Here is a 20,513-nt window from a genome sequence, read left to right as displayed (position 1 = left end):
GTTTGGGAGGCTTGGAGCCGGAGCTTGCCCCTTTAGCCGCCCTGGAGGAGGTATGCTTCATTTTGCTCTTTGCCTTGACGCCCCCGCCCTTGGATGGAGCCTTCAGGGGTAATCTCTAACCTGATTGGAGGCTCTTCTGCCCCTCCAGTGGGGCTGCCGGCTTTAGAAGCGAGGACTTGATTCCTGCCTGTGTCCTCCAAGCTGCTGGGGGCCGCCACCTTGGACCACGTGGTTTCAAAATGGCTCCCAGCTCCAAATTCACAAAGCTCCTCTTTGCTGAAGCACGTGGAAACAGCTTATGCCTTTGCAGGCTGCCGCTGGGGGCTCTCTCTCGCCTCCTCCTGCCTCCCGCAGCTCTTTCTGAGCCTCTCCGGCTCTCACCTTGTTTTCTGGCAATCGCTGCCAGCGCTGAACTGAACTAATAATATTAGGACGGCACTTTGGAAAAAGAATATTAGGAAAAAGAGCATCCGGTAAAGTAAAGAAGAAATGATGTTGAGAGGATCTAGCTACGTCCTCTGTGAGGGAGAGGCTAGAGCGAGGTTTCTAAATTCAACAAGTAAACCTAATTATTTACAAATAATTATAATTATTAAATTATAAGAAAAACAATAAATACTCCTGAGCGTTTTGTGCAGAGTAAGGAATGGGGATGCATGTCTAAGTATCAAAAATCAACAAATGCTAATGTCAGGATTCCAAGACCACCACCCCCCCCCCCCAATTGGAATAAAACTCCGAGGCTTGAATTTCCTCAAATTCCACTTTTGAGGCTTCCGGGACTGACAGTTAATTTGTTCTTGTGGGTGATAGCAGTGACTTCAAAGAATTGAAGCTTACTCAATTAGCAGGCGCGCTAAAATTGGGCAAAATTTATTCTCTCTGCTATAGAGGTAGTCCTTGATTTATGGCCACCGTGGAGTCCAAACTTTCTGTTGCTAAGCGAGACTGTTGTTAAGTGTGTTTTACCCACATTTTATGACCTTTCTTGCCACAGTTACTCACTGTAGTTAAGTGAGTAACACGGTTGTTAAGTGAATCTGGCTTCCCCATTGGCTTTGTTTGCAGAAGGTCAGCAGAGGTGATCACATGACCTCAGAATACTGTAACCATCATAAATATTGCCAAGCATCCAAATTTCAATAACGCGACCATCGGGATGCTGCAATAGTCATAAGTGTGAAAAACAGTCAAAAGTCCCTTTTTAGTGCTGTTGTAACTTCAAACAGTCACTAAACGAATGTTAAGTCAAGGACTACCTGTGTAGCATAGAGAATAAAGTCTGTCCAATTAGCATGCCTGCATTATTAAAAGAAGGTGAGATGTCTGAAGGCCCAAAGACTTTTCAAAAGTTATCCTAATTATAATGAAAGATGCCAGCTTTGCTACATCTGTCTAAATATTTACACAGCAGATCTTTCCAAAGATAACTAACATTTCCGGAATAAAGATGGCAAAAGCTGATTTAAAACAGCACACCAGCAACAGAATGAGCCAGCACTGTGTAATGCAGAAGTGGGCAACGATGGCCCCTTTACAACCTGTGGACTTCAACTCCCAGAATTCCTGAGTCAGCCATGCCTGGAATTCTGGCTTGAAATTCCATGCTGGCTCAAGAATTCTAGGAGTTGAAGTCCATAGTTCGTAAAGGGGCCATAGTTGCTCACCCCTGATGCAGTGGTTAAAATACAATACAATACAATACAATAGCAGAGTTGGAAGGGACCTTGGAGGTCTTCTAGTCCAACCCCCTGCCTAGGCAGGAAACCCTATACCGTTTCAGACAGATGGCTATCCAACATCTTCTTAAAGACTTCCAGAATGCTGGACTAGAACTGAGAAAATCCAGATGCCAGTCTGCCTAAAATTAGTTACACTTGATTTAAAACGCTTATACAGATGCCCATTTTAGAACCAGCTTTGGGGAGATCCCAACAGGGAGTCCTAAACAAAGGAAGTTCACCATGTTATGCTTGTGAGATGGGGCAGCTATGCACATTTAATTAATAAATAAGTCAGTGAATTACTTTGATGCCTCTTTCAGTTCAGTCAATCTTGTTGAATTGTTGCTATGGGGAAAAACTGGAGTATTATCTTTATCTCCATGAGTTCCTGGAGATTAAGATAGGATATAAATCAAATAACAAAAGAAATAAACAGTGCAAACCAGAGCAAAGCTGGTATCTTATTTTTTACAGTAGATGCTCAGTACATCTTTGATTAGAAATAAGAACAAGTTAAGTTACAACATTGACTTGTTTTCGAAGATATTCAAGTTCCTACAGTAGTTAAAAGTAAAATATATGCTGTTTGCAATCTTCCTTATCGCAATTTTTTTTTGCTGTCATTATTTCAAACTCTTACTAGGACTTTACCCAAGTTTCATATCAGCTTATCACAACATGAAACAACCTTCGAAGTGTACATTTTCTCCTAGTGCAAGATAGATACTTTCGTTGGTTTATACATCTTTCAACAGCGTTTTCCAGAGGTAAATGCATTTAATTAATTCTTACAACACACTAATTAGAGATACGGAATCTGAGTAAAGCTACTTACCCTGTATGAGAGAAAATTGTGGTCTGCCACTGGTTGCATACTGCAGCTATCTCAAATTTCACCCATTGCTTAACTCCTGTGATGTGTATATTTATAATCCCGCTTTAAGCTTAATATTTTGTGAACACACATCTCAATTTCTCTAATTGCAATCATATAGGAGTTTGCATGAATGACATTTAACATGCCGATTTGCTGTATAAAAGACGCTGCAGACCATAACTTTTAATGGTCGCGAAATGAACAGTTGTAAATTGAGGACTACCTGTGCTTCTGTGCAAAGCTCTGTATAGATTATGTTTCATTAAACAATTTAAAGGTTTTGAAATATTTTTAACAAGCATATACAAAAATAGAATAGATTTCCTTGATGGGGGGGTAGGGGGATGGATTACAGGTAGTCCTTGACTTAAAATCACAATTGAGCCCAAATTTTCTATTGCTAAGCAAGATAGTTAAGTGGGTTTTGCCCCATTTTACAACCTTTCTTGCCACAGCTGTTAAGTGAATCACTGCAGTTGCTAAATGTGCCATGCAACCTTTTGTTTAGCGATCACTCAAAAGTTACAACGGCACTGGAAAAATGACACTGTTCCGGGGTCACGTCACCTTTGCAACCTTCTAACAAGGAAAGTCAATGGGGAAGCCAAATTCACTTAACAAACATGTTACTAACTTAACAACTGTAGTGCTTCACTTAACAATAAGCAAGAAAGGTCATAAAATGGAGCAAAACTCATTTAACAACTGTCTCGTTTAGCAACAGAAATTTTGGGCTCAACAGTGGTCATAAAACGAGGACTATCTATAAGATTCAGGAGTGTGTATGTTAAATTTGTTTAATTAGTTAAACTTTAAGTCGATTAGTGTTAGACTTATCTCTGGAATGTTTCAAATGTCTATGATCATAAGTGATCACAAAACATCTCTAAATATTGTTGTCTAATCCTTCATTTAATGAAAAGAAGGACTAGCGGGTGACATGATAGCAGTCTTCCAATATCTCAGGGGTTGCCACAAAGAAGAGGGAGTCAAGCTATTCTCCAAAGCACCTGAAGACAGGACAAGAAGCAATGGGTGGAAACTAATCAAGGAGAGAAGCAACCTAGAGCCAATTAGAAATGTCCTGATAGTGAGAACAATTAATCAATGGAATGATTTGCCTCCACAAGTTGTGAATGCTCCATCACTGGAGGTTTTTAAGAAGAGATTGGATAACCATTTGTCTGAAATGGTATAGAGTTTCCTGCATGAACAGGGGGTTGGACTAGAAGACATCCAAGGTCCCTTCCAACGCTGTTATTCTATTCTATTTTCTACCACTAAAAAAAAGATAGCTGAAGAGAGACTGAATTATAGCTGAATTTCGCCTTTATAAATCTAAATATTCATAGAGAGAAAACAGCGAATTTTTAGTTCTGCCATTTTCAAATCTAATTATACCCAAACTAATTGTGCAATAGATGTCTGTAGGCATTTCTGTTCCATTTCCAGGTGCACCAAGTAGCAATGACAAGCAACCTCTTTTAATTTCAACTGAATCCTGTAAGTAGAGTGCCATTAAATTTCACTCTACAGTTTTTAAATGTTTCCCTAAAGTAAGATATTTTACCTGAAGTAAATGCATTTAAAATTCTAAAGAAACACCACAATACAGCCCATCTTCCAGTTAAGCAGACGACCACCTACAAAGGTAGACCTTGAATTAAGACTACAATTGAGCCCACATTTTCTGTTGCTAAGTGAGAATCTCTAGTTACGTTAGTACAAGCAGTCCTTGACTTACAACCATTCTTTTAGTGACCATTCAAAGTTACATTACTGAAAAAAGTGACCTGTGGCCGTTTGTAAGTAACACTTACAACTGTTGCAGCATCCCCATGGGCCACATAATCAGAATTTGGATGCTTGGCAACTGGCTCACAACTGTGGCAGGAAAGGGGGCAAAATTTAAAATGGGACAACATTTATTTAACAACTTTCTCACTTAGCAACAGAAAAAATTGGGCTCAATCGTGGTTGTAAGTAGAGGACCTGTAAAACATTGTTCAGTAAAACTGACTTCCTTCTCCAGTAACTTCGATGTCAGAAGGTTGCAAAACGTGGTCACACGATCCTGGGACACTGCAACCGTCATAAATATGAACCAGTCGCCAAACAGCCAAATTCTGATCACATGGCCAAGGGGAGACTGCAACAGTCATAAATGTGAAAAACAGTCACAAGTTACTTTTTTCAGCGGCCTTATCTGAATGGCCACTAAACAAACTGCTGTAAACCAAGGACTACCTGTATAGATTAAGTAAACAAGAGGCTCAGCACACTTTTAAAGAAATAGCATAATTCATGCATCTGAAGTACAATAATAATACAATAGTAGAGTTGGAAGGGACCTTGGAGGTCTTCTAGTCCAACCCCCTGCCTAGGCAGGAAACCTTATACCGTTTCAGACAGATGGCTATCCAACATCTTCTTAAAGACTTCCAGTGTTGGAGCATTCACAACATCTGGAGGCAACTTCTGTTCCACTGATTAATTGTTCTAACTGTCAGGAAGTTTCTCCTCAGTTCTAAGTTGCTTCTCTCCTTGATTAGTTTCCACCCATTGCTTCTTGTTCTACCCTCAGGTGCCTTGGAGAATAGCTTGACTCCCTCTTCTTTGTGGCAACCCCTGAGATATTGGAAGACTGCTATCATGTCTCCCCTAGTCCTTCTTTCTCTTAAGCTAGACATACCCAGTTCCTGCAACCGTTCTTCATATGTTTTAGTCTCCAGTCCCCTAATCATCTTTGTTGCTCTTCTCTGCACTCTTTCTGGAGTCTCCACATCTTTTTTACATCGTGGTGACCAAAACTGGATGCAGTATTCCAAGTGTGGCCTTACCAAGGCATTATAAAGTGGTATTAACACTTCACGTGATCTTGATTCTATCCCTCTGTTGATGCAGCCTAGGACTGTGTTGGCTTTTTTGGCAGCTGCTGCACACGGCTGGCTCCTATTTAAATGGTTGTCCACTAGAACTCCAAGATCCCTCTCACAGTTACTTAATACAGTTACTACTGTATTAAGTGGCCTTAATACATTTGTTAATACTTAATGTGCCATGAAATCTTGTTTTGTCGCAAACGGCTAATATAGCTGCGCGCTTCTCAAAATGAATAGCTTAGAGTCCTTTTTGTACAATTATTTTTCCATACAGCAGGATAATTTGAAGCTGGAGGAGGTGGATCTCAAGGCAGCCCAGGCAAGACAGCTTTAATTTCCCCCTAGGGGAGGGTGGGCTTAATATCTAATTAAACAGCGAAGAAATAGAGGAATCCCGATTTCTCCCCTGCACAAAACATTCCTTTGATTAGAAAAAAAAACAAGTCTGTACACATTTCACTTCTTTTAAAGTTTCACCTATCTTTCTCAGAAACAAAATAAAACTGAGACTGTCTCCAAGTAACAGGAGTTCTCAGTAGGAGCTGCTGTGCAAGAAAAGTGGCTGGAATTAAGCTAGCAGAGAAATCCTAAAGGAAAATTGACTCTCACAGTGGATTTTTTTTTCTCAATCATTTCCTCAGACTACTGTGTCCATGGGGAACATGAAGGGTGAAGGCTAAGTATAAAGATGCTTAAGAGTCTAATTATTTCTGTTCATTCAACGATCAGCAAGTTGTTCATTAAGCCTTTTATCTAATTTTATCTATCTTTATTGCAAACTTTACATGAATTCATTTTAAAGGTGAGGTGGCATTCTATTTCAAAGAAAGGAGTGTGTAGCTACACTTTAATGTGGGAAATGCTTATCTTCATTTACAGAACTAAACTGTTCTTAAGCAACTAAAATCTAAGCAGCCCGTGGTTTTTAAGACCTTATTTTTTTTAAAAAAAATATTTTAACAGTGCGCCTGGAAGCAATCCAACAAATGAACCTCATGCACTAAAAAAAATATTTTTTAATACCCATTGCAAAACTGCTAAAAGAAACCCCACCACCTTCTGTAGCGATTTTGCATTGGGAAAAAAAATAGTTTTATGCTGTAGATTTAAAGATACAGGGTATTTTTAGGCTCCTGTCTGCCATCAGAGTCTGGGTAGCAGAGGAAAGAGAGAGAGTTTGGCCCAGGCTAGAAATCAGGAGACTGTGAGTTCTAGTCCCACCTTAGGCATGCAAGCTGGCTGGGTGACTTTGAACCCGTCACATTTTCAACCCAACACACTACACAGGGTTGTTGTTGTGGGGAAGACAGCAGGAGGAAGAAGTGCGAAGTGATTTTGCGGCCTTGAGTTATTTCCCGAATGCCATCACTCTGCTTAACAACTAATCCCTGCAACATTGACAATTATTTACTACGAATGTATTACTATTATTCATCTCTTCCTTCCTAGTATCTATCTCTACACACTTATGACTAGGACCTCGTTGTTTGTATCTTTCAATTTATATTGTTTTTATTTGTTTCCTAGTATGATTTGACAGCTTATTAGTAACCCTGACTATCACTAAGTGTTGTATCTTTTATTCTTGATGAATGTATTTTATTCTCTTATGTACACTGCATCAAAGACAAATTCCTTGTGTGTCCAATCACACTTGGCCAATAAAGAATTCTATTCTATAAAAAGAATAAATAAAGAAAAATCTAAAAGACTTGGGCTCAGCATACATGGAAAACATATTAAAAGACCTAAACAACAAGGAACAAAAAATATCCAAATGATCACTTTCTGGAAATTCCTTAAGAACCTCCCTAACCATTTCTGCTTGATATCATAATTGCTTTTAATATTCAACCCCATAACAGCAATTACAGGTAGTTCTTGATTTGCAACCAGTGGTGGGATTCAAATTTTTTTACTACCGGTTCTGTGGGCGTGGCTTGGTGGGCGTGGCAGGGGAAGGATACTGTAAAATCTCCATTCCCTCCCCACTCCAAGGGGAAGGATATTGCAAAATCTCCATTCCTTCCCCACTCCAGGGGAAGGATACTGTAAAATCCCCATTCCCTCCTGATCGGCTGGGACTCGGGAAGCAGAGGATAGGGACGGGGTCAGTCAGAGGTGATATTTACCGGTTCTCCGAACTACTCAAAAGTTCCACTACCAGTTCTCCAGAACTGGTCAGAACCTGCTGAATACCACCTCTGCTTGCAACCATTCCTTTAGTGATTGTTCAAAGTTATCACAGCATTGAAAAAAAAGTGACAACAATTGTTACATCCCATGGTCACATGATCAATATTCAGATGTATGGCCATTTATGACGGTTACAATGTCAGGGGGGAGAGGGTCCAGGTGATCCCCTTTTGCGACCTTCTGACAAGCGAAGTCAATGGGGAAGTCGGATTCGCTTAACAACCGAGCTACTAAATCAACAACTGCAGTGCTTCACTTAACAACTGTGGCAAGAAAGGTCGTCAAATGGGAGGCGGAGGAACTCATTTTAACATCTGTCTAACTTAGGCACAGAAAGTTTGGGCTCAATTGTGGTTGTAAATCAAGGACTACCTGGAACAACGAGCTACTCTGTTTTTGGGGTTGTTTTTTTTTAATAGGACTTGTAAAAGGTGTTTAATTTATTTCTATACCCAGAGTTGGAATGGCTTCTTTTGATTTCAGATTAAGATAGAAGAGAACGGAGAAGTTACTGATCAAAATGTCAGAAAATCAAAGTAATTCTCTCTTTGTTTTCAGCTATTAATATTCTCGTTTCATTGCCATTTTTTTTTTTTTTTGGTATTTGTAAAGATGAAGGGAGCAAAAGAGTAATTAAAGCAGATGCTGAGTGGAATGCTCTTTCTGTCTTTTTATGCCTGTTGCTTTCACTCAGAGCTATATACCTGCTGTTTTCCATTACACTGCATTCCAGGTTAAAAGGCAGAACTATCTAAGACAGAATCTGAACTGTAGTTTAAGTGAATTCCACTTCAGCATTGTCCAATAAATGGCCTTGCGTTCTGAAAATGCCCCCTTGTGCAGTCGGCTTTCTAGCTTTATTTGCTTTTCTTCAGAACTGCCATTGCAATAGAGCATTATTTGTGTGCTGCCATGGGTTATCTTCTAGCCATCTCTGCAAAGCAGATTCCTTGACTATCATCTGAATATGTAAGGCAAAGGTAGCTTCAAATGGTCCTTTTAAAATTAAGACAGCGATTCGGCAAAAAACTTTTCCTTTTTAACCTTGGCACATGGTTATTGCCAAGCAGGGGTGTCAAACTCAAGGCTCTTGGGCTGCATCCGGCCCACAGGGTGTTTAAATCTGGCCCTCGGGCCGGACTGCAAATAGCAAATAGGACCGGCCTGTGGTGCCTGTGGCAGCCAAAACAGAGAGGGGGGGAGACGACACATGTGAGTCCTCCCACGCCCCGTTTTGCTTAGCAGGGTGTTGCAGGAGGCCATCCAGGTTGAAAACGGGGCACAGAGGGGACTGCGCGAGGCCTCCCATACACCCTGTTTTGGCTGGCAGGGTGCTGCAGGAGACGTCCGTCCCATCTCCCCACCCACCCAAAGCTAGCTCAGAGACTACAATGCTGATTCGGCCCTAGAAGAAATCCAGTTTGACACTCCTGTTCTATAGAATTCATAATCACAGGGTGTAAACCTGGCCATCAATTTGGTTGCTTTCAAAGGCCTAAAGGAAAAAGTATTTAATTGCCATGATAGCTACAATCTCAGGGATCCTAAGTCGTATTAAAGGCATTTTACTGAGAGTGTGAAATTATGTTTATTTTCTTATACGGGCTACCTGTATGAAACCTCTATGAAATGTGAGACGTCTGTGGATGTTAGTTGAGATGGATCTTTGTTATGATGCTCATCTCTGGCTTTAAATGTACAGATGGTCCTCTATTTACAACCATTCATTTAGCAACCATTCAAAGTTCGAAAATATGCCGCCTTAGCAGTTGCTGCAAGGGCTTTCTACCCCCACAGGGGGTTTCCTCAGCCTCTGGTGATTGATCAGGCAGTGTGGAGGCAATTCCGATCGCATTTGCAGCAATTTAAAATTTCCTTTAAGTTTCTTCAGGATCTCATGATGAACACAGCCGTCCATAGATAGACTGAGTCGATAACTGGGTGGACCCTGGTGACCAAGGCGTGGCTAAAAGAGCTTATCTGACTCAGTCCAATCAAGAGAGAAGACAAGGTCAACCCATCCTGGAGACTCCTCCCCCTCACTATGGAGAAAGTGACTTACGACCAATCCTCGCATTTGTTACAGTATTCCCACTGTCATGTGAGCAAAATTCAAGGGGCTTGGCAACCAACATCTAGCTACGATGCTCTAGCAGCCTGGGGTCATGTGATCACTATTTGAGTCCTTCCCACCCAGCTTACGACAAGCAAAATCAATGGAGGAAGCTGGATTCCCTTAATGATCGCATAATTCATTTAACTAGTACAACTTTTACAGTCATGAAATTGGGCACAACTCACTTAACAACCATCTTCTTAGCAATAGGAATTCTGGTCTCAATTGTGGTCATAAATGAAGGACTACCTATCCCTGCTCATCTATTTTGCTTATTGTGTCAGATTCTTTCATCTGCTAACTTCCAAACGATTAATAAATATAAACTCTTTTTAAAGAACTCTGCATAGTTATCTCACTGGCAATGTTAGATGCTTAGTATCTTTGGTAACCTTAAAATCATTCATTTTAATTTTATTTTAAAAAATCTCTTCTTACTCAGTACACTGAGTGTTTCTGTACCAGAGACAAATTCCTTGTGTATCTAACCACAGTTGCCAAATAAAATAGTTTATTCCTATTCCATTCTATTCTTCTTAAAATAGAACCCATTTACTCAATATTTTACTTGTGAAAAAAACATTAATCCTCTAAAACTAGGAGGGGGGGGGAGAAACCATTTGCAATTTCAGAAATGAAATTACACAAAACTATTATGCACAAATAGCACTTAACCCAGCCAAATTAAACTACACGGAAGAATGCCGCATGAAAATTAGTTAAGAATTCACATTGTAGCTATGTGTTTCTTTGCCAGGTTAATATCAGTGCAGGCTCTCCCTGAATTTTCATAAAACACCATAATTGGCATTATTAACATATTCTGATGAAATAAAAAGTGTACATGCAACATTTTTTTTAACCTTGAGCAAGAGAACTCATAGACAAAACCTGCTTCATATTTCTCACAGTGAGCGTTTTGCCATACCCACACAAAAACCTCTTAGGAGCTCATCCTAAAATACTGAACAAGCATCAGGAACCAACAGTCAACGAACTTCCAGCAACGGACATTAAGTTCTTGCTGCACAATTTGCAGTAAGAATTATGGAAACTGACCCTCTAACAAAATAATTAACAGACTAGCAAAACAACAGTTAGAAAGGGACCTTGGAGGTCTTCTAGTCCAACCCCCTGCTCAAGCAAGAAACCCTCTACCATTTCAGACAAACGGTTGTCCAATGTCTTCTTAAAAACCTCCAGTGTTGGAGCATCCGTAACGTCTGGAGGCATTGAGTGAAATAACTGCATGAGTTTCCATCAGGAACATTCTAAACGCATACAGAGCATCCCATTTTCAAAATACAAATGACACCAAGAACTCCACAAGTTAATTTCTGCATTTTCCCAATCAAAGAATAATACACTGAACAGTTGCAAGAATCCACAAACTCAATTTACAATGACTTTAAAACGAAACCAGTGAAGGTCACGCATGGTCCACAATGGAAGACAAGCAAGTGCCTATGTCCCTAAATTTAAAAGTAACACTGATATATTTATATTTTCCTAGTTAAATCATGAAACAGTGAATAAGCTCTCAATTTCCTTTCGTCTCGCAGTCAATCCTAATAAACGGTTCAATCGCATTATGACCTTTTCCATTTATTTTTTTAATGGACCAATATAGCTACATGGCATTACTGTCATGATTCCAAAAACTATTTTAATAAAAGACATTTGCATGGCACTTATTTGCATCTCTTCTCTGAGAGAGCTATAACTCTGAGTTGACCGTGGCCAAGAGAAGGATACAAAAGCAACTTTGCCTTCATTGATACCGGCACATGCAAAAATGAAAGGAAGGTTTTTATATAGGAATAGTTGTAGAAGCAGAGTTTATTCCAGAAAGTTGCAAATGCATGAAAATCAGTTCTATCATCAAGTAATATTTGCACTTGAGCGAAAAATCAGTTCATCGCTTCCTCTTTTTTATATTTACAGATAGCCCTCGACTTTCGACCACAATTGAGCCCAAAATTTCTGTTGGTAAGAGAAAACAGCTTTTAAGTCAATTTTGCCCCATTTTGCAATCTTTATTGCCACTGTTGTTAAGTGAATCACTGCAGTCATTAAATTAGTAACACGGTTGTTAAGTGAATCTGGCTTCCCCGTGGACTTTGCTTGTCAAAAGGTCAAAAAAAAGGTGACCAACATGATCCTGGGACAATGCAACCATCATGAATATAAGACAGTTGTCAAGCATTTGAATTCTGATCATGTGCCCATGGGGATGTTGCAACGGTTGTGTTAAAACCAGTCATAAGTCACTTTTTTCAGTGTTGTTGTAACGTTGAACAGTCACTAAATGAACTGTTGTAAGTCGAGAACTACCTGTATCTCATACATACGCTTATATATACGTACGCACACACACACACAGAGTAAAAGCTACAGAGAAAAAGAAAACAGAGAAAAAGAATCATTAAGATACTTTACCTTTTATTGATAGGTTTTTCATCTTTCTCATAAGGCTTCACGAACCACTTCCCAATACGGACAAAATTCCGGTTCATTAAGCATCTTTCCACCAGATTGTGAATTGCTTTGAAGAGCAGAGTTCGGCATTCATAGGAAAGCCCGTTTTCCCATACACCGTCTTCCTCATCTGCAGGGATTAAACAAACCTAAATTAATAGCAAGCTTTCAACGGAAGCGAAGAGTAGAGCGACCACAACTAAGGGCAATAAATATGAATACTTGTGTAAGAGCCATACTAATAGTTTACGTTTAAGTCGGGGGTGGGTTTCACGTTTTGTTACCACCGGTTCGCTGCGCACACACCCACTCACTTTGTGCATGCGCTTTGCTCATGCGCTCGGCCTCAAAAACGTGCCTAAATAAGATGACATAGAGCTGAGGTGTGTGAATGGGCGGTATTTCCACTACCGGTTCAGGCGAACTGTACCGGCTGAATACTACCTCTGCTTTAAGGCCACCTGATATATAAATACACGAAGGAGTCTTTTTGGCTTTCCGATAGGCAACAAAATCTCTATGCTCTCAGAACAAGACATTTTTTCCAGCTCTTGAACAAAAATCATCTTTTGGTTTAAGCAGAGATGTCAGGGATTTGCTATGCCAGTGAAGTATGAACGCATTTCTTCTACTCAGCCATTGTTAAATTTTAAGCTACAAGGTCTTTGAGACAAAGCTTTCCTTCATTGTTACCATAACTAGTCCTTGATTTATGACCACAATTTCCATTACTAAGCAAGGCGGCTGTTAAATAAGACGTGCTCCATTTTATGACCTGTTTTGCCAAGGTTCAATACACAAGAATGTATTCGTTTTTTTAACGACTGCCTCATTTCCTTAACGACCACCCTCTGTACTGGAGAGAGAAATACCTTGTATGTTTAACCACTTGGTCAATGAAGTAAGATAATGATACTGTTTGCTTAATGACCATCGAATTCGCTGAATGACAGCCACACACAAACACACACACAAAGTGCCACAGAATCAGATCCAGTCATGTTGGTGCCTCAAAATTGTGACTGTAATAGAAACAATAGACATTCCATGCTCAGTTATGGTCAGAAGTCAAGGACTACCTGTATTATCAGTTACTTCGAGGGGACAATTATTTGAATAGGAGCCAGCCATGTGCTGCAGTTGCCAAAAAGAGCCAAGACAGTTCTAAGCTGCATTAACAGAGGAAATAGAACCAAGATCACGTGAAGTGTTAATACCACTTTGTAAGGTCTTGGTAAGGCCACACTTGGAATACGGCATTCAGTTCTGGTCGCCACGATGTAAAAAAAAAAAGATGTGGAGACTCCAGAAAGAGTGCAGAGAAGAGCAACAAAGATGATTAGGGGACTGGAGACTAAAACGTATAAAGAATGGTTGCTGGAATTGGGTATGTCTAGTTTAATGAAAAGAAGGACCAGGGGAGACATGATAGCAGTCTTCCAATATTTCAGGGGCTGCCACAAAGAACAGGGAGTCAAAAAAGCTATTATTCTCCAAAGCACCTGAGGGCAGGACATGAAGCAATGGGTGGAAACTAATTAAGGAGAGAAGCAACCCAGAAATAAGGAGAAACTTCCTGACAATGAGAACAATTAACCAGTGGAACAACTTGCCTTCAAAACTGTGAATGCTCCAACCCTGGAGGTTTTTAAGAAGAGGTTGGACAACCATTTGTCTGAAGTGGTGTAGGCCCTATACCAGCGATGGCGAACCTTTTTTGGCTCGCGTGCCATAAGTGGGGGGTGCGTAGGGGGGTCGTGTGCAGGCGTGCCGCACCCATAATGCAATGTGCAACCCTCCCAGTGTGCATGCGCGCACTACAGGCGCGACTCCCCCCATTTTTGCATGCTTTTTTCGCCCTCCCCAGACTTCAGAGGCTTTAGAGGAGGCTGGGGAGGGCGAAAACAGCCTCCCCCGCCCCCCCCCCGGAAGCCCTCCAGAGGCTTCAGGGACCTGAAGAGAGTTCCCTGAAACCTCCGAAGCAGTCAAAACGACCCGCCGAGCAAACCGAAAGTCACTTCCGGTTTGCTCGGAGGGTCGTTTTGAGCGCTCCGAAGCTTCAGGGACCTTCAGGAGGCTTCCCTGAAGCCTCCGGAGCAGTCAAAATGCCCCTCCGAGTAAACAGGAAGCCTGTTCCTGAACTTCCGGTTTGCCCTTAGGGCCGGTTTTTTGTGCTCCAGAGGCTTCTGGGAAGGTCATGAGGGCCTCCGGGGGGGGGGGGGAGGCTCTTTTCACCCTCCCCAGGCTCCTATAAAGCCTCTGGAGCCTGGGGAGGGTGAAAAATGGCTTTAAAAAAGGCCATAGGTTCGCCATCACTGCCCTATACTATAGGGTTTCCTGCCTAAGCAGGGGGTTGGAATAGACGACCTCAAAGGTCCCTTCCAACTCTATTAATTCTATATTTTGTACTTTTAATATAGAAACATTACTATTCATGAATTCATAGGTTGAAAATGACAAGCACATTCAACAAGGCAATCATAGGTAAATAAAGAAGTGTCCCTGCAGCCTCATCAATGCTCATTAAAATGTTTAAATAGCAGAACAATATTTGTATCCCATTACTATACATACACACACAACTAGTACCAAGTATTGGATTTTTGGTTACAGGTAGTAGTCCTTGACTTATGACAATTGAGCCCAACATTTCCATTGCAAAGCAAGATAGTTTTTAAGTGAGTTTTGCCCTATTTTATGATTTTTCTTGGCACAATTCTTTAAGTGTGTCCCTGCAGTAGTTAAGTTAGTAGCACGGTTGTTAAGTGAATCTGACTTCCCCATTGACTTTGGTTCTCAGAAGGTTGTAATAATTGATCATGGGACTTTGAGACACTACAACTCTCATAAACACATGCCAGGTTTCCAAGCAACTGAATTTTGAATACGCGACCAAGGGGATGCTTCAACGGTCATAAGTGTGAAAAACAGTCAAAAGTCTTTTTTCCCCCAGTGATGTTGTAACTTTGAACAGTTATGAAACGAACGGCTGTAAGTGGGGGAGTACCTCTATGCACTCCTTTCTGTGCCCAGAAAACAAGAATACCGCCAGCCTCCAGCAGGCTGATAACAGATTCTGCAAACTAGTAATCATTGTAAATGTTTTTGTAAAAACAGCCACAAGTTACATTCTTTTTGTAAACATCCTCTTAGTTATTTCATGGCTCTTACCATTTTTTTTGAAACACAAGTCATAAGCATTAAAACAGTAAAAGTAGCTCAAGACATTCCATAAAGTTAACAAGGCAGAAGCCTAGGTCAATAATTACATTTGTCAAAAGTCAAGGATCAGTGAAGTTTTCAATGTGGAAAAAGTACACTGAGCCAGAAAGGAAGAACCCTTTCATAAATTGAAGCTGGGTATAAACAGTATGAAAGTCAATTATTTTGCTATAAATAAACAGTTTCAACTCCCTAATCAAAATAGATGACATGGGCACTGCCTCATCGTCTATCTGCAGCAGAGAAATAGTAATTCAACAGTCTTAAAAACACAATACATATGCATCAATACAAGTGATTCAAACTTACCTGCTAAAGGTAAGTCCTCAATTTACAACAGTTCATTTAGTAACTGTTCAAAGTTATATCAGCATTTTAAATTTTGACTCATGGCCGTTTTTAACACTCGTCCCGTGATCAAAAGTCAGACACTTGGCAACTGGTTCATACTTATGACGGTTGCCATGTCCTTTTTTGTGTCCTTCCGACAAGGAAAGTCAACGGGCAAACCAGATCCACTTAACAGCCATATTACTAACTTAACAACTGCAGTGATTCCCTTAACAACCGTAGCAAGAAAGATCATAAAACGGGGGCAAAACTCACTCGGCAACTGTCTTACTTCACAACAGAAATGTTGGGCTGGATTGTGGTTCTAAGCTGAGGGGCCAGGTATTCTCTTATCACAACTCTTCAAACCTAGTTACTCGGCACAAGCTTTCCTGAAAGGCAGCTTGCCTATGAACTACCTTCTGCAATGTAATAGAATTGTTCAGAGTGTGGACCACTCACTCATGCAGGGTAGCTACAATACTATGGACTAGCTCAAAATCCCTGAAAATAGGCAGAGAGTCTTCAAAAGCATTACTCTGTTTCCTCATGAGATAACTGGGAACAGGTTCACCCTTGAGTTTCATTTCCTTTAAGCACTGTCAACAAGAAAAGCTTGGGTATGCGTAATGGTGTGTGGGAAAGACTTTGGGAGATGGGGCAAAAAGACGCTGCCTAGGTAACTTATCAGATAAGAGAGGGCATAGCCCTCAGCTGCATAATAGGTGGAGAAAAAAGAGTCAGAAAGGAACCCTCCCTAACTTCTCAGGCTGTTAAAAAAAAGGAAGGAAGGAAGGAAGGAAGGAAGGAAGGAAGGAAGGAAGGAAGGAAGGAAAGCAGATTTGTGTTTTCAAACCTGCAAGCGTCTATTAATGGAGCCATACAATAAAGTAGAATTAACTCATCTACCTGGGAAGGTTTACAGTTATGGGACCATAGTATAATCTAGGCTGTCCATTTAGTGACCATTCAAAGTTAAAATGGTACTGGAAAAAACTGACTTATGGCCATTTTTCACACATACAACTGTTGCGGATCCCCATGTTCACACGATCAAAATTCGGACGCTTGGCAACTGGCTTATATTTATAACGATTGTGGTGTCCGCGGGGTCATGTGATCACCTTTTGCGACCTTCTGAGAAAGTCAATGGGGAAGCCAGATTCACCTGACAAACTACTGTAGTGATTCACTTAACACAGGGGTGTCCAAACTTGGGAACTTTAAGACTTGTAGACTTCAACTCCCAGAATTCCCCAGCCAGCCATGCTGGCTGGGGAATTCTGGGAGTTGAAGTCCACAAGTCTTAAAGTTCCCAAGTTTGGACACCCCTGACTTAACAGCTATGGCAACAGGGCAAAGTTTACTTAACAACTGCCTCACTTAGCAATAGAAATTTTGGGCTCAACTGTGGTCACACGTCAACGACTACCTGACATGAAAAACCAGGAGTCATAACGTACAATGCAATATGAGCGCTACAGTCCCTTAACTAATGGGACATAAAATCCAAATTGATCCTTTCCCCGGGGGACTTATTTTCCTTCACAGCACCTTAGATTAACTAGTAAATAACTCCAGAAAAGTCACTACTCAGCAAAGTACATTGCAGTTAAGAATTGATAGAAGACAGCGTTTCCATGTTGCAAACCAATGGTGTTTGGCTTCCTTAGCAGCCCAATTTGTTTCATGCTGGGCTCAAGAGGCAGGGGGAAAAGACACGCTTTTATACAAGGAAGTGAAAAACACAATCGCTTTCTTGAAATCTTGGAGTTGACTGGACCCACTAGGCTCAAGATGTGAGTTAGACAGCCCACTTGAGCACTTAATGGATCCACAGGGTTTCTGAAAACTGCTCAAGGATCTCAAAGGTACTTCTGTCAAATGTTGTGTTAACCTCTGAAATACAGAGGTGAACAAGGTACTATACAAGATTGGCCTTAATGGTCTTTCTCTCTCTCTCTCTCTGCCCACCAATCCTAATCAGTTTCTTGATTTTCTAAAAAGCAATGGAAAATGACACAGATGAAGAGATGCCTGGAGCAATGCTGGGAGAAAAACATACAAACCATCAGAACAGTTATGAGCTCAAATCTGAACCGATAAGCCAAAAGGGAGCTTCCCTGTCTCACTTGATTTGTAAGATACCAGGCAACTGCACTAGTCCAAATTTAATAAAGAGAATGGGCCGGAACAGCCTATTAGTATTGTTACACTGAACTGGCTAAACATTTTGAGGATAAAGTTGCTCTGACACATTGGAGGAGCAGAATGGAGACTGTGGCCAAGTCAACCTTTTGATGCTACAAGCTAGCTCACCAATTGTGGTTTTTTTTATCTGGCACAAGATACACTGAAGGCTCATGCCCCGTGGTGGCGCAGTCGTTCGCGTGCAGTTATTGCAGGCAAAAACTCTTGCCTACAGCCAGGAGTTCGATCCTGAGCAGCTCGAGGCTGACTCGGCATCTGGATTTTTTTAATAGTATTGTATATATGTCATTAGGTTTTGTAGAGTTTTATCTTTTAATATTATAAGCCACCCAGAGCAGCCTTGCGGTAAAATGGGTAGCTAATGCATTTTACAAACAAACAAATCACCACTCTTCTAAGATGCTTTTAACCAGGACCAAATGTTTCCAATTGCCATCTGGGAGATTTCTATTAAGTGTATGTTTGTCTTGTTATTTTAGTCTGTATTTACATCTACTAATGACTTCCTGTTTACAAGAGATTTAAACCATGAAAACAAGACAATAAAGGCTCAAGAAACAAAGAAAGGGTAGAGATGCAAGTGTTGTGGCGCGTCGGCGGAACTGGCAGCAGATTCGGATAGCGAGGAGGTTGGGGGACTCTCCGTGACTCCTTGCCAAGTTTTGCAGATACCGGCCTGGCAGCTCTCCAAGCCAGATAAGGTCTGTGACTATAAACCTTCCCTTGAAAGACTTTGCTGGATGTGAATGAGCAGAATTCACAAGTCAATTAATAGAAGAGATTTTTGTGGGGACAAGGAGTTTGCTTCATGCTCTTGGGAAGCCTCGGTCAGAATAGGAAGAATAACAAACAGAAGAAAACAACCTAAGTTAAAAGGAGGGTTCAATCGTCTTCATTTAAAGGTCTGAGTGGAGAGCGGGGTCTTTAGGCCCCCATTTGAAACACCAACAAGGTGGTGTCCTTTGGATCTTGGAAGAAACCTCATTCCATAGGGCAGGTACTGCAACAAACACCCAAGGTCCCGATACACGATATTGCTTAACTTCAGGAACCTGGAGTGCTCAAACCCTGCCAGACCAAGCTGTGAGCAATAAGTGGTCCCTATATTAACCAGGCCCTCTGCCATGTAGGGCTTCGTAGGTAACCACCAGCCCCTCAGAAGTAACCAGTGAAGTTCATAAAGTGTTACATGGCCATACTAAGGGATGCCCAAAAGTGCCCTATGTTGCTGCATTCTGGAATAACTGAAGCTTTTAGGGTGCAATTCAAGGGCAGCCCCATGTATAATCATTGGCGCAGCAAATTTTAAAAACTGCCAAGAAATAAACTCGCCCCCCCCCCCTATTTTACGAACCTCAAAAGTACACCAAGAAAATAGTGTTTGAGTCAAGCTAGCAATAAATCAAGGAAACCTTTTGAAAAAGATGAGAACATTTATACTAATCTTTCAATTTACTTCCACCCTTGATTTGCAAACACGGTGCAAGTGTTTTTAGCAACAGCAAACATCCATAGTAAAATACGGCAAAACCCAAACTGCACTTTGTGCTTTAATTTCCACATTCTATGTTAGCACATAAAGTTCTCTGTGAAGAGATTTAAATCTATCTTCCTGGCCAAACATACACACCTGGAAATTTTCATTTGATTACGTATAAAAAAAAAAACTTTAATCTGGTTCTTCACTTTGGAAGGTTGATTAGGTAATCATTTGTTACAGTGTAACTACTACAAAATTGCAACCTATTTTATGTAAGGCAAATCTGACACAGGCGAACATTTTTTTTCCCCCTGTGCTGGAAAATCAGTTCAAGGACTCTTTCAAGAACGGAACGATCAATTTACCTTTTACTTCTGAAATCAATTAATTTGCATCACACTGAATTGTGAGCATCACAAGTAGCAAGCAAAGGTTAAAGTCATCTAGGTAACATGGGCAACATATAAGTCTAACCAAAACTGAAAAGTTCCAACCAGAAATTGTAACTGACAGTCGACAGGACCATAACTTGTAATTGGCTGTAGCCAGGGAAAAAGCTAGAATGTAGTTCAAAGTCACAGAAAGAAAAGAATGCAAAGCAGCTCTCTATAAAAAAAGCATCCTTCAAATGGGTTGAATTTTAATTTCCACAAATGCCAAGCCACTGTGGGATCATGGAAATTCAACTCTTCCAGAGAATTTCATTTTTAGACGTCCTTGGTGTAATAGCATGCCACAGGGATCTGAGCCTTCATGCATATGCATCAATTAAAAGCCATACCCTAAAAGTGTTTAATGAATTCATACGTTACTAAAATATACAGCAGCCTTAAAATAGATTTTTTAAAAACAGCATTAAGTCTCTGAATCAAGAAAGGAAACGATTTTCCTTAAAGAAGCGATACATAAATATTTGTTTATTGCAGAAAGCGGTAATTAATAATCCAGTCACATAATGTGAGAATATCTGCACAACCATAAGCCTCCAGCTCTAGAA

The 20,513-nt window shown here is 40.7% G+C and overlaps 1 protein-coding gene across 2 annotated transcripts in view; it reads right to left on the bottom strand.

Moving 5' to 3' along the window:
• MED13 (mediator complex subunit 13) overlaps positions 1-20,513 on the bottom strand; it is a 176,794-nt gene that overhangs the window by 127,314 nt on the left and 28,967 nt on the right. For both annotated transcript variants that reach the window (XM_081945361.1, XM_081945360.1), the window contains exon 3: positions 12,235-12,403. In XM_081945361.1, coding sequence (XP_081801487.1) covers positions 12,235-12,403 — 169 coding nt within the window. The remainder of the gene's footprint in view (positions 1-12,234; positions 12,404-20,513) is intronic.

The sequence above is a fragment of the Natrix helvetica genome (assembly GCF_964273705.1).
Source record: "Natrix helvetica genome assembly, chromosome: 2".
In the NCBI taxonomy this organism is placed as follows: Eukaryota; Metazoa; Chordata; class Lepidosauria; order Squamata; family Natricidae; genus Natrix; species Natrix helvetica.
This window is presented reverse-complemented; position numbering and strand designations above follow the sequence as displayed.